The sequence below is a fragment of the Sinocyclocheilus rhinocerous genome, unplaced genomic scaffold (genome assembly GCF_001515625.1).
Source record: "Sinocyclocheilus rhinocerous isolate Xijiao unplaced genomic scaffold, SAMN03320098_v1.1 scaffold2109, whole genome shotgun sequence".
In the NCBI taxonomy this organism is placed as follows: domain Eukaryota; kingdom Metazoa; phylum Chordata; class Actinopteri; order Cypriniformes; family Cyprinidae; genus Sinocyclocheilus; species Sinocyclocheilus rhinocerous.
Genome location: NW_015657975.1, coordinates 238,504 through 251,686, shown reverse-complemented (window position 1 = coordinate 251,686; position 13,183 = coordinate 238,504). Strand labels below are relative to the sequence as shown.

At 34.6% G+C, this 13,183-nt stretch overlaps 1 protein-coding gene across 1 annotated transcript; it reads left to right on the top strand.

The window, feature by feature from the left end:
- The first annotated feature begins 1,534 nt into the window (after positions 1 to 1,534).
- On the top strand, positions 1,535 to 9,015 carry LOC107721951 (zinc transporter ZIP9-like). The gene is made up of 5 exons (XM_016530179.1): positions 1,535 to 2,173; positions 3,290 to 3,398; positions 4,854 to 4,951; positions 5,859 to 5,993; positions 7,170 to 9,015. The coding sequence occupies exons 1-5, from the start codon at positions 2,078 to 2,080 to the stop codon at positions 7,401 to 7,403; spliced, it is 672 nt and encodes a 223-aa protein (XP_016385665.1). The 5' UTR covers positions 1,535 to 2,077; the 3' UTR covers positions 7,404 to 9,015.
- The last annotated feature ends 4,168 nt before the right edge of the window (positions 9,016 to 13,183 follow it).

Genomic DNA, 13,183 nt, shown 5'->3' with positions numbered 1-13,183 from the left:
GTCAAATAAAATGTTTTTGAAGCTTGTGACATAAACGCGCACATCAACCCGATCACTTTATTTAGCGTTCATGTAAACACTACATTCAGATTCATCAATCGAAATGAATTCAGATCCGATTGAACCTAAAATTGTGCATGTAAACGTAGCCAGTGAGAGTTCTGTAACTTGCTTGTAGTAATCTTGTAATCTATCTGTAATCTGTGTGTATCTGTGTTCCATAAATAGTGCTGCTTCAAAGTCTCAATTTTAAATCTGGGTATGAAAAATAGGAATTGTCCTATTGCTTAAATGTGATCATTAAACTTTATACGCTGTGATTTAACTAATTAAACGCGAGCATGTCATGTTTCCAAATAAAAACGCAGTTAGCAATTGATCACCAAATAACCCACATTTATGCTAACATGCCATGTTGTTTTGATCTACTGATGATGAATTAATATTTTGTGTGATTTATGGTGTTTAAATCATACCTGTAAACTCACATTTCAGCCAGGAAAGTTTTGATGACATGTAATTCTGCTGTTCCAAAAGCTCCACCTTGTGGCAAAGAGTGAATTTGCATATTTGCTTATGTTCACATTTTACCAGAACAGTGTTGTGAATGTTAACTGGCATATTAACAACACAAAAAACGAATTTTGACAAATAATTGTTAGGAAGCTTAAAAAAAAAAAGAGGTTTTCTGGGGTCAGGGGGCCTACTGTAATTCTGTAGCCCAGGGGCCTTTGGTTATCTTAAGGCGCCCTTGTTTACAGTATATTTAAAATAGCCTCTATATTAACTTTAAATGTAGGCTACTATCATATACTAACTCACTACATTTAAAATGATAATAAAGAACTTTACATGTGATTTAGTATGTTAGTCACCACATCAAAATAAGTGTAGCCTACTTCTTCAAAGCATGACAAAAGATTTTTAAAACATATTGTTTTAAAATGTTCTTTAAAATTAAACTTTTAATTTGACATGATTACACTGATCTGTAACTGAGATTATATAGATCAGTGCATGATTACAGAGTGCACTTTTTAAAAATATATATTTCACTGATCAAAGGTACACTAAAAATATAAATACAATTATAAACTCTGGCTTTTATGTACTTAATATTACATTATCAGCAAGTACTTTTATTTTATTTATTTATTTATTTATTTATTATACTTTTAAGGTTTGTAGTAAAAGTTTTTTTTTTTTTAATGAAAATAGAACAAACAGAGCATAGCATGAGACTAATAACTATGCTCTGTGCTATAGTGTTATACAAAGTGTGACATTAATTAGTAACTGGAACTGAAAATAATGTCATAATATTTTAAACATGTTAATGACTTTTTGTTTTTTAACAATTTCAGAGAAGATGTAAAACAATCAAATTCCACTAAAAATACCTTAAATATTGGGGATGAATTTAAGCATTTTTGTTGGCTACACTACAAGTATTTTGTCGGTGAGCGTCTTGGTGACGTTATTTGGCGTAATTTAAAGAGGGGGTGGGGGCTTTTGTTTTGACGGCGATGTGGCCCGGAAGTGCTTTATTCGCACTGCCAACATTACACTCGGTTAGTTGGCGATCAGTGATGGTCGATACTGCGGAATAGGTAACAAACTAGATGGGTTTTCTGAGACAAAACAGTGTCGCCTGTTAAGGGATCACAATGCCATTAAGCGCAGCCTGAGATCAGAGAAGTAGACTATGAAAACTACTCACAAATCTGTTAATTTATTTGTTTAATCGCAGACCGATTGTTATGATTTAAGTTAGCCTTTGCTAAGCGCGACGTGATTCTGTGTGATTAAAGTTGAGCAACAGCGTTCAGATAATCGACCAGGTCAATGTACCAAGATCTCCAAACCGACTTTACAGCAGATCAGCAGTGGGTGTTCGTGTTTAATCGTCTGATTTGTAAGGATACATGCATCAAACTGACTAGCTAACCAGCTAATACACCAATCCAAGTACGTTAAGACGGATCTGCTGGCACCAGACATCGGTCGATTGTACAGGATCTGCTGTTAAACTCTAAAGTGATTCTCAGACTGAGACAGCGGTGTATCTTTAGCTGAAATGGATGACTTCAGCTCCATCAGTCTGCTGTCTCTGGCTATGCTAGTCGGCTGCTATGTGGCTGGAACAATTCCCCTGGCTGTCAACTTCTCTGAGGTGAGCCTTAACTTGAGTTGAACGTGTCTACAATAGTTTATGGTGTGCTCAGTCCTTGAGAGTTTCTCAATGTACCTTCCTGCAGAGATAAGTTCTCTCCAGAAAGCTAACTATGAGAAGATAGTCGTCCATCATGTGCAGTGCTGAGGACTGGGATATCTCCAAAAGTTTGCGCACCCTTGATTTAAGCTGCTCAATAGTCTTAAAAGTTTAAATGTTGAATGTGATATCAACCGTCAGTTTATACTGTAGACACACGCTGCTGTTTAACTTGCCACCTACGCTGAATTTGTTTAAACTTTTGACACGGAACTGATTTTAAAATGCGGTTCAGATTGATTTTCTGGACAAACGAGCTGTATAGTTTATGAGCCATCAAAACATGTTTGTAGTGACTAATGTAGAAACGTGGGAGGCATTTAAAACGCTGAGGTAAAGTTCTTCAGTTTTGAATCAGCAGTTGAATGTACCCATACACTGAAATTCAGAATTTTATGTATGTATGTATTTTACATAATAATTCACTAATATTTTACTAGGTACACTACCGTTTAAATACTATTTATTACGCTCAACAGGGCTATTTGTTCCAAAAAATACAGTAAAATGGCAATATTGTGAAATATTATTACAATTTGAAATAACTGTTTTTAATATACTCTAAATGTCATTATTCCTGTGTTGGCAAATCTGAATTTTCAGCAGCCATTACTTCAGTCATCAGTGTCATATAATCCTTCAGAAATCATAAGGGTTTTAGAAAAATAAAAAAACTTGACTTTTAATGGTATTTATAAGCTGATGCTGTTCTCAAAATCACCAAATATTAGTTAATTTATCTGCCTAGCCATTATATTGCTCTGTCTGTGGTGCGTATGGCCCTGGTTTTGACCCAGATGAAGTTTTTGTCTTTAAGCAGTTTATGATTTCTGTGAGTTGGGATTGTACCTGCATGCTTCTCTTGATTAATATATTTTAAACCTATTTTTATGATATCCAACTTTTGCATATGACGTTAACCTGATATCAACCTCACCTAAATACATAATTTAGTGATCCAAATGCAAGTGTTTGTGACCTAAATGCAAGTGTTTGTGACTACTCTTCTATCTTCAGGAAAAGCTGAAGTTGGTGACAGTGTTGGGAGCCGGGCTGTTGTGTGGCACTGCGCTGGCTGTCATTATTCCAGAGGGAGTTCATGCACTCTATGAGGAAATACTGGAAGGTGAGATTCGAGTTTATGCTTCAGTTGATGCTAGGGCTGTGCAATTAATCGCATGCGATTGTAATGCGCATCTCGTCAGTAAAGCCGGTCCCGTGATTAGTAGTAAATCTCCATCACCTGCTTTCAGATGGAGCGGCATTTAATACACAGAGCCGTAGTTCACTGACAAGCTAGGCGATATCGCGTTCATAATTGAATGCGATTCATCTGCGATTATGAACGCGATATTGCCTAATTGTCAGTGAACTACAGCTCTGTGTAGTGCATGCCGCTCCATCTGAAAGCAGGTGATGGGGATTTACTACTAATCACAGGACCGGCTTTACTGACGAGATTCGCATGACAATCGCATGTGATTAATTGCACAGCCCTAGTTGATGCATTGATTCCTTTTCTATTCAATGCACAAAATATTTCATAGCTTTGGGCAAAGTTCTTCATTCCTAAATCCTTATCTGATATGTAGATGCTTATCTGTAGGAATGCTTTCATGTGTGGTAGGCATTCTGCTGTAGCTTGTAAAACTACTAGCTAAACTATTGACTATAGTTAGGTCAGGCTGTTTTTGTAAAAGAACCAAAGACTTAAACTACTTCAGTCTGTGTGCACTGAATTTATTTAATACACGAGTTTCACAATTTGAGTTGAATTACTGAAATAAATGAACTTTTCCACGACATTCTAATTTATTGAGATGCACCTGTGTATATATATATCTGTACTATACACTACTAACAAAATGTAGCTGACACTTTTGTAGCAATGTATGTTATTAAATGGATCTTATTATATAAATTCTAATTTAGTTGTATTATTTCTGGCACAAAACATCAAGGATTTTTGAACAAATTAATCTTAATTAGAGTGACATCATTTAACATATTTATACACTACTGTTTTAAAATTTAGGGTTGGTAAGATTTTTTAAAATGCTTTTGAAATAAGTGTCAAGCTCACCAAGGCTGTATTTATTTGATCAAAAATGCAGAAACATTGAAAACTTATTACAATTTCAAATAACTGTTTTTTTTTTAATTGTCATATAGTTTCAAATATAATTTATTCAAGTGATGGCAAAGCTTTCAGAAAGTCATTCACAAATCATGCTGATTTGGTGCTCAAGAAACATTATCAGTGTTCAAAAAAGTACTGCCTAATATTTTTGTGGAAACAGAGATTTTTTTTATCTTCAGGATTTTTTGATGAATGGAAAGTAAAAAAAAAAAAAAACAATTTATTTGAAATATGAAGCTTTTGTAAAATTATAAATTTACCATCACTTTTGCCCAATTTAATGCATCCTACATTTCTTAAAAATCTTACCGGTTCCAAACCTCTGATTAGTATAGTACATTTACATAAAATATAATTAGAATACAAAAGAAGTAGAATACAAAATTCCTAAAGTCAAAAACATAGTAATGAACCTTGAAGTAATGAACAAATGAACGACTCTCTGTGCTCCAGCTGATGGTGTTGCTCTTGGAGCAGCTGCGTCCACGTCTCAGACCAGCGTCCAGCTCATTGTATTTGTGGCCATTATGTTGCATAAGGTACAGTCAATCTTAATTAAGTTAATTTACTTCTGCTCTACATTGTGTATTACGTTATTGTTCTGTGAATATAGTTGACTCTTGTGATAAATGATTTGCGCTGTTCCTTATTCGTATCGATTTGTTTAGAAATGCCTGCTGAGTGACTGAATGTAAATGGATGGTTTCCAAAAAAATTCTCCAAATATTTAAAACATAGACTCGGTATATTTTAAAAAAGTAATACAATATCAGTGAAAATATTTTGTGTAATTTGACACAAATATGAATGAGACAGGTAGCCGAACTTCGAAAGGTTTTTTTTAATACCCTGTTTTTTTTAATACCCTGTTGTGTATTATTGACTTTACAGATCTTCTTTATGCACCAAGAGCTTGTAACACTCCAAAGAGAAAGGAAAAAATGAAATTGCATCATATGACCCCTTTAATATAGGCACCCTTGATTAATTTGAGCAAAACGGACTGTAAAAAAAATTGCTGTTTCTTTGCTTATTGTTTTTAATTGAAGTAAAATGTACATAAAAATAAATGTGGAATATTTTTTTTTCTATTATTTGTATACTGGTCTATTATTGTACTTTAATTAAAGGGCAGATTTTGTGAATATTTTAAATGAAAATTATAAACTGATTTATGATTGATATCACTTGCCCTTACATCGTCGTCTTCTGTTTTCTCCATCTCCATTATTTTCCAATGGCCTGCTTTTCAAAACGAATTGATGTGTTTCCAGTGCAAACTTTTTATTTATTGTTGGTGGCTATAAATAAACACAACTGTACCTTTTATTTTGCTTGACTTATATATTTTTTGAACTGTGTAGAGTAGACTCTAATTTTAAATTCATTTTTTATACTCATTAAATTTGATTAGGTCTGGCATGCTTGATATGTCTTGTATTTCAGGCTCCTGCTGCCTTTGGACTCGTCTCTTTCCTCATGCATGCGGGTTTAGAAAGAAACCGTATCCGGAAACATCTATTAGTCTTTGCCTTGGCTGCCCCTGTTTTGGCCATGCTCACCTACGCAGGACTCAGTCAGGTATGTTTAAGTATTACAAAAAGTAACACTTTACAACAAGGTTCCATTCGATTAGCATTAGTTAGCAAACTAACAATGGAAAAAAAAAAACCTTCTAAAGCATTTATTAATCTTAGTTAATGTTGTGTCCAACATTAAATACTTTTTAATAAAATATTTTTAAATATTATTCAAATTTTTTTTAATAAAAATTAAATACTGTAACAAATGTATTGCTCGCTGTTAGTTAATGCATTATATAGTTGACAAATAGAACCTTATTGCAAAAATTGTAAAGTAAAAATAAATAATAATAATATTAAAAATAAGAATGTTATATTTTAAGAGTGCATTAGTGCCTGCCCACTCTGTCAGCGATGTTGCTTCTGGAATTATTTTTTTTACAAAGGTTAAATACTGTTTTCCTTTGTTTACCTGTTTACTGCTACAATCCCATGAAGCTTTGTGAATGGCATAATCAAATGAAAAGGAATGGTGCAATAAAGAACTTTTCATTTTGTATCAATAGAAAGGATATTTTGACAATATATTGAAAAAGAAAAAACTATTGCAAAATATGCTCTCTATGAAGAAAATGAGTTTTGTCTTCCGGAACCAGACTGATACACACAATAATACCTTTATTTATTAATTTATGTAATCTATTTTTATTATTATTAATTTGACACTAAAACTACCCTGCCAATATTTATTTAAATGTGTGCTAAATTGACATATATCCTTTTTTGTTCCCCTGTAGGGATTGTAACATTTGTTTTATAATGTTACATCTACTAATTACCCCATAATGGCACAAGGTTTAGTGTCCTTTTTATAACTTCACAGCAATAACTTCAGATGCTTTACCAGGGTTACATAACAAGCATGGAGACCCACGCTGTGTTTTTCAGATTTGTCCCGCAGGCTTCCCATCGCCGTGGGAACGGCTGAGGCGGCAGAGTGAAGATCACTCACCTCTGGCTCTCCTGCTGTGAAACACCCCATAATTGTGCTTCTTTAGACAGCCTGAAAATCACTGAAATGCAGAAAAGCAATGCAATCTTACCGCTGGGACGTCAACGAGCATCCCTATAACAATACTGAATATTTAATGTCTGCCAAAAAACAAGTTTCTACCAATCCGACTGTGTCCTAGATTCACCCGTCATCTAACACTTTTCCTCTTCTTCCATCCAGAGCAGTAAAGAGGCGCTATCTGACGTCAACGCCACCGGCGTGGCCATGCTGTTTTCCGCCGGCACCTTCCTGTACGTAGCCACGGTGCACGTCCTCCCGGAAGTGGGCGGCATGGGCGGCCACAGCCACTCGCCCGGAGGCAGCGCAGGGAAGGGACTGAGCAAAGTGGAGGTTGGAGCTCTGGTTCTAGGCTGTCTGATACCTCTGGTGCTGTCCATCGGCCACCAGCACTAGTGTTCTTCACTTGAAGCAACATTGAAGGTCTGAAAAGTGTAAACGGGACTTTGAACAGAATTGGCCACAGATGTGGTTTGAATCATGCCTCTGTCGGTTTATTCAAGTTGGCGGTTGGAGTGAACGCAGGAACATTGCAGTCGGGACCAAGATTTGAGAAGCACCTATGGACTTCTGGAATGGGCTGCCCTGTCCCTTCATAAAGCCCTGTGGGCTGACGGCTTACGATGACCATACACAAATAAATGCAATCATGTGTCCACCTCTTAATTTGATGTTTTCTTCAGTGGTGCTGGTTTAAAAAGATGCGGTTGTTGTTGGGTTGTCATGTATGCTTTAAATTTGGTATTTTATTGGTTTTTATATGAAATTTGTCCATGAATCTTTTAAAAGATGAACCAACACAATTGTGCCCATTTACAATGACGATAAATGTTTAGATACTTTACAAACATTAAGTGTATTGAGTTTATTGTCCCTCTTTTTCTACAGTATTGATTAGTTGTTTTAAACTTTGATCGAATTTCACCTTGCCTAGCTAGTTAGCTAAAACACTTTTCATTAAGAACATTTCCATGTTTTCTTTGTTTTTACTCCCTTGAGATATATATATATATATTATTAAATGACACTTGAAAAATGTGTTGTCCAAAGGCTTGCAGGTGGACATTTTTCTGTTGAGTTCATGTGCATGTACAGCTTTATTATTTGACTTACCACCCATTTTTTTTTCAAACCTGACTGGTTGTTTAATCCTGAAAAAAGGATCTGATTGGTCATTCAGATGTTTTGTACTGTGATGCCTGCTCCGAGCAGAGTCTGTGTACTGTAAATATGTATTCTCTGTATAAATGACAAACAAAAATACCCTGTTTGACACCCCGAGGAGTTTTTAGTCTCATTTTAGAATGGGAAAGAAAGATTGTTTTTTTGAAATGAATAACTATTGACACTTCCGTTTTTATTTGGGACTTATTCTTTGAGAATTTGAGGTCAGTTGGAAAGGTATATGGTGGATTTCTGCTTTGGTCAGCTGAAGGTTTTAGATCTGCGAACGGGAAAGCTGCTGTGTTCATCACCAAGTTACTTAACGGTTGCCTCTTGCCAACTTGGACACCAGCAACATCCTATGATCCTGGTTTACAAACTGTCTTGCTCTGAAAAATGACCGTCATAGTCTATTTGAAAGCTGTGTTAGTGCTTTTAGCTCTCTAGTGCCCTCATCTTACCGTAGTGCACAAGCGCAGCATCAACCTCAAACTGTGGAAGAAACACGGATGAGAGACTTCATGCTGATTTGTGGATAATTATTATTTTATGACACCTTTTAAAGGGAAAACTAGATAAACAGCCTCATTCGAATACTACGACATGACAGATATATAATGGAACTGAATGGTGATTGGATAGATGAAATTTTGTGCCATAATGACTTATTTCTGCTCATACAGCTCAGAGATTTTACAATGTGGCGAGATATGATGAATTGAGTTTTGGGCTTTTATGTGATCATTCCACAAGAGGAGTATGCCTTATTTTTCTCACAGTTGTTAAAATGGTTTCACAATTCTTTGTTCATGATTTGAATAAACTTTTCTTTTTTAATGGATGCAGATCTTACTATGTACCTTATTTTGCCTGTCTAATGACATTTGGAATTGCATTGAGAAATATTTTCACATGTGATTTAATGAAGCAAATAAATGGTAAATGAGTAATCGTTTAAAGAAAAATATGAGTTATTGTCCAGTAATAAAGAAATACACAGGCACATCTTTGGATATTGACAGCAATCTGGAACATTTATCTACTTTTTTTTTTTTAACACTTTCAACGTTTACAGTAATGTCACATTGTAGTCCAAACAGAATATGATTACATCCACGTTTTGATTATTATGACTATTATTTTACATATTTAATAATAGACACTTAAATATTGAAATTCTTCATACAAATAGTTGTATATTAAAGATATAGTAATCCAAATACAGAGAGTAAATATGAATCATTTCAATATTTATGTGAAAATAATTATAGATTTTTACACAAATTACAGCTCTCAGTCATGCCTTTGTTGAAGTATCTTTTCCACCACATACAACAGTTTTTACCCTAATGAAGTTTTATCGAACGTTAGCATGCTTAATAACAAGATAACATTGTAAATGAAGATCATGTTTGAAAAGAGGGATGAGATGTGATGTATGAAGAAACTAAAGAAATATTGCATCCTGCGTCATTTCAAATTAAGCTCCTTTAATACATACTGTACTATGCAAATAGCCTTTAGTCTATGTGTAAAGTCACAGATGAAGTGTTATTAAATATAAATCCACTGGATCTGGAAGCTGTGTTAAGTGTCTAGAGTACATAATCCCTGATCCATTAGCAAACTACACACTCGTAAATGATACCATACGTTCAATGATAAGACAAATCACTGTAAACATGGCAGATTTACAAGCATATAGATCCAAAATGTGTTTGGTGAGGTTGTTTGGACAGGAATACATCTGTAATCCAAACACTTACACACACAACAGCACCAAATGGCTCTTTAGCAGATTAATCTGTCTGTAAAATTGGACAGATTGCTCTTTTATGTAAGAACAACATCTAAAATCTCTTTTCCCCACCTGTCTAATATATATTTGGTCAGTATAGTCACTTTTGTCCCTGTGGACACATTTTCGGAATGAAATGTCTTACTCATTTGTCTTAAGGCTATTTAAAATAAAATAAAAAATAAAACACAATTTGTACAATACATTTACAATTAAAAAACAATAATGTTTTGATACATTTTGCATTTTGTCAGAATTACAGCTTGATTGAAAACAACAAATTTCTTCACACGTCACATCGCATACTTTATATTAAGTGTGATCTTTACTGATACTGCTGTCACCAATACAATAACTTTTGATAAAACTTTTTTAGGGGCAAAATTAGTTATTCGTAGTGGCACACAAGTTTAGTTTAGTTTAGTTATTTTTAAAGCACTTTTAAAACAGCCTAGAGACTGGCCAAAGTGCTGTACATGAGCAAAGTAATAAGTACAATATAAAAAAAATACAATATAAAAAATAATCAAAATGAACATGAGCAGAATACACAAATACTACATTTAAAACAGAAACAAAATCAGCAATTAACACATGTTGATGGCTAAGGAGAACAAATGAGTTTTAAGAAGAGATTTAAAAACCGGTGAAGATGGGGCCATTCTAAGTTGTACTGGCAAGCTATTCCACAGTCGAGGACCTAACAACGAATAAACTCGATCCCCTCTGCGTTTAACTTTGAACAAGCGATTGTCAATAAGTTAAGGTTACAGAACTGGTCATACTGAGCATAAAGAATTGTATGCTCTGCATATGCTAAGCTATAAGGAAGCTATCACTATGGCTAAATCGGAATTTCAAAATTTTTACATTTACAATTTATTTAGCGCAAGTGAAGGGAATACTAGAATGCTTTTCTCTACTGTTAATAAACTCATGCAGTTTACTAAATCTCTACCATCACACTTGTATTCTACTACTGTATGTAATTCTTTTATGGATTATTTTAATACAAAAATTAGAAGTATTCATAAGCAGATACCTGCATATAATGTTGGCTGCGGCTGTTTAGATCCCTTCTTTCCTAAACTTTCTCTGTCCACTTTCTCTAATTTTAGTCTATACTGTTGATGAGGTAACCTGCACCATTCAGATCTCTAAATCCACTACCTGTCAGCTGGATCCTCTTCCAACACACTTATCTTCTCTGTCCTCTTTAATTACTGAGATTTTTCATTCTTCACTGTCTTCTGGTTTTGTTCCTTTATCACTTAAAACTGCTATAATAACCCCTATACTTAAAAAACCAGGAGCAGATCCAACTAATTTTGACAATTTTCGTCCTATTTCAAATTTACCATTTATTTCTAAAATACAAGAAAAGATAGTTGCAACTCAGGTTTCAAATGATCTTTCTGACAATAATTTGTTTGAAAAATTTCAATCTGGCTTCCATCCACTGCATAGTATGGAGACTGCACTTGTTAAAATCACTAATGATTTGCTTATGGCAGCGGACTCTGGACAGCTGACTATACTTATTTTGCTCGATCTGAGTGCTGCATTTGATACGATCTCACATAAGATCCTCTTAGACAGGCTTGTCTCCCTGGGATTTACAGGCACCTGTCTGTCTTGGTTTCGATCATATCTTTCTGGTCGCACTCAGTTTGTACAACTTAAAAACTTCAGATCTGAGTTATTGCATGCCACTGATAGTGTTCCCCAAGGCTCAGTCCTGGGGCCTCTTCTATTCATTATTTATTTACTGCCACTTGGACAAATTTTTAGGAAGTTTGGAATTTATTTCCATTGCTATGCTGACAACACCCTGCTCTATATGTCTTCCATGCCTAATTCAGTATTTCCTCCTCCTTCTCTGTTGAGCTGTTTAGCTGAAATACAAAATTGGTTTTCATCTGATTTCCTTAAACGTAATAGTGATAAAACTGAAATTCTTCTTGTAGGTACAAAGTCTAATTTTGTAAAATCTGGTAATTTTTCTGTGACTATTGGTAAGTCAACAGTTTTTCCATCCTCTCAGGTAAAGAGTCTGGGTGTTGTCCTCGATAGCAACTTATCTTTCGAAAACCATATTAATAATATTATGCATTCGGCCAACTTTCATATACGTAACATAAAGCGTCTTCGTCCATTTTTGACAGCACTACTACTCTTGTACATGCTTTGGTTACATCACGTATTGATTACTGCAACTCTATTCTATATGGTCTTCCTTCTAAAGCCTTACATAAACTACAGCTGGTCCAGAATTCAGCTGCACAAATTATTTCTTGAACTCCTTTCATAGAGCACATTTCTCCTGTTCTTACACTGGCTTAAATATCGAATTGATTTCAAAATCCTGCTTCTTACGTATGAGGCCCTTAATAATTTAGCTCCATTATATCTCACTGATCTTCTTTAAATTTGCACTCCTGTACGTATTCTTAGATCTTCTTCTTCAATCTCTCTAGTTCAACCACGTGTCCGTCTGAGAAGTATGGGGTCCAGGGCTTTTAGTTATGTTTGTTAGTTTTATTTTTAGTGTTTTATTGTATTTTTATTGTCTGTCTGGTTTGATGTTGTTGTTGATCGATGATGTTATAGGGATATTTGTAAGGTGACCTTGAGTGTCATGAAAGGTGCCTAAAATTAAAAATGAATGAATGAAAAAAATAATAATAATAAATACACAAATAGAAGAATTTTGAAGTCAATCCTGAAGTGGACTGGAAGTCAATGGAGAGCTCGCAAAACGGGGGTGGCATGGTCATTTTTGTGACCATTTCTAAGAAATTTAGCTACAGCATTTTGAACCAGTTGAAGTCGAGCTACCTGAGACATGGATATACCGTAAAAAAGAGAATTGCAATAATCCAAACATGAAGTTATAAAAGCATGGATAACTGTCTCAAGAGACTTTTCAGACAGAAAATGTTTTATTTTAGAAAGTGAACGAAGCTGGAAAAAACTAGAGGCAGTGACGGAGGATACATGTTTATCTAATGTTAGCCGACTATCAATGAGAACACCAAGGTTACATACACAACTTGAATTAAAAACAGACAGATTGCCCAGGGTGGAATTATTAAACTCAGATTTATCAGATGGACCAAAAATTATAATCTCAGTCTTAGAGTCATTTAGAGTTAAAAAAATTGTTGGATAGTCAAAGTTTGACATTGTCGATTAATCGCATTCAAAATAAAAG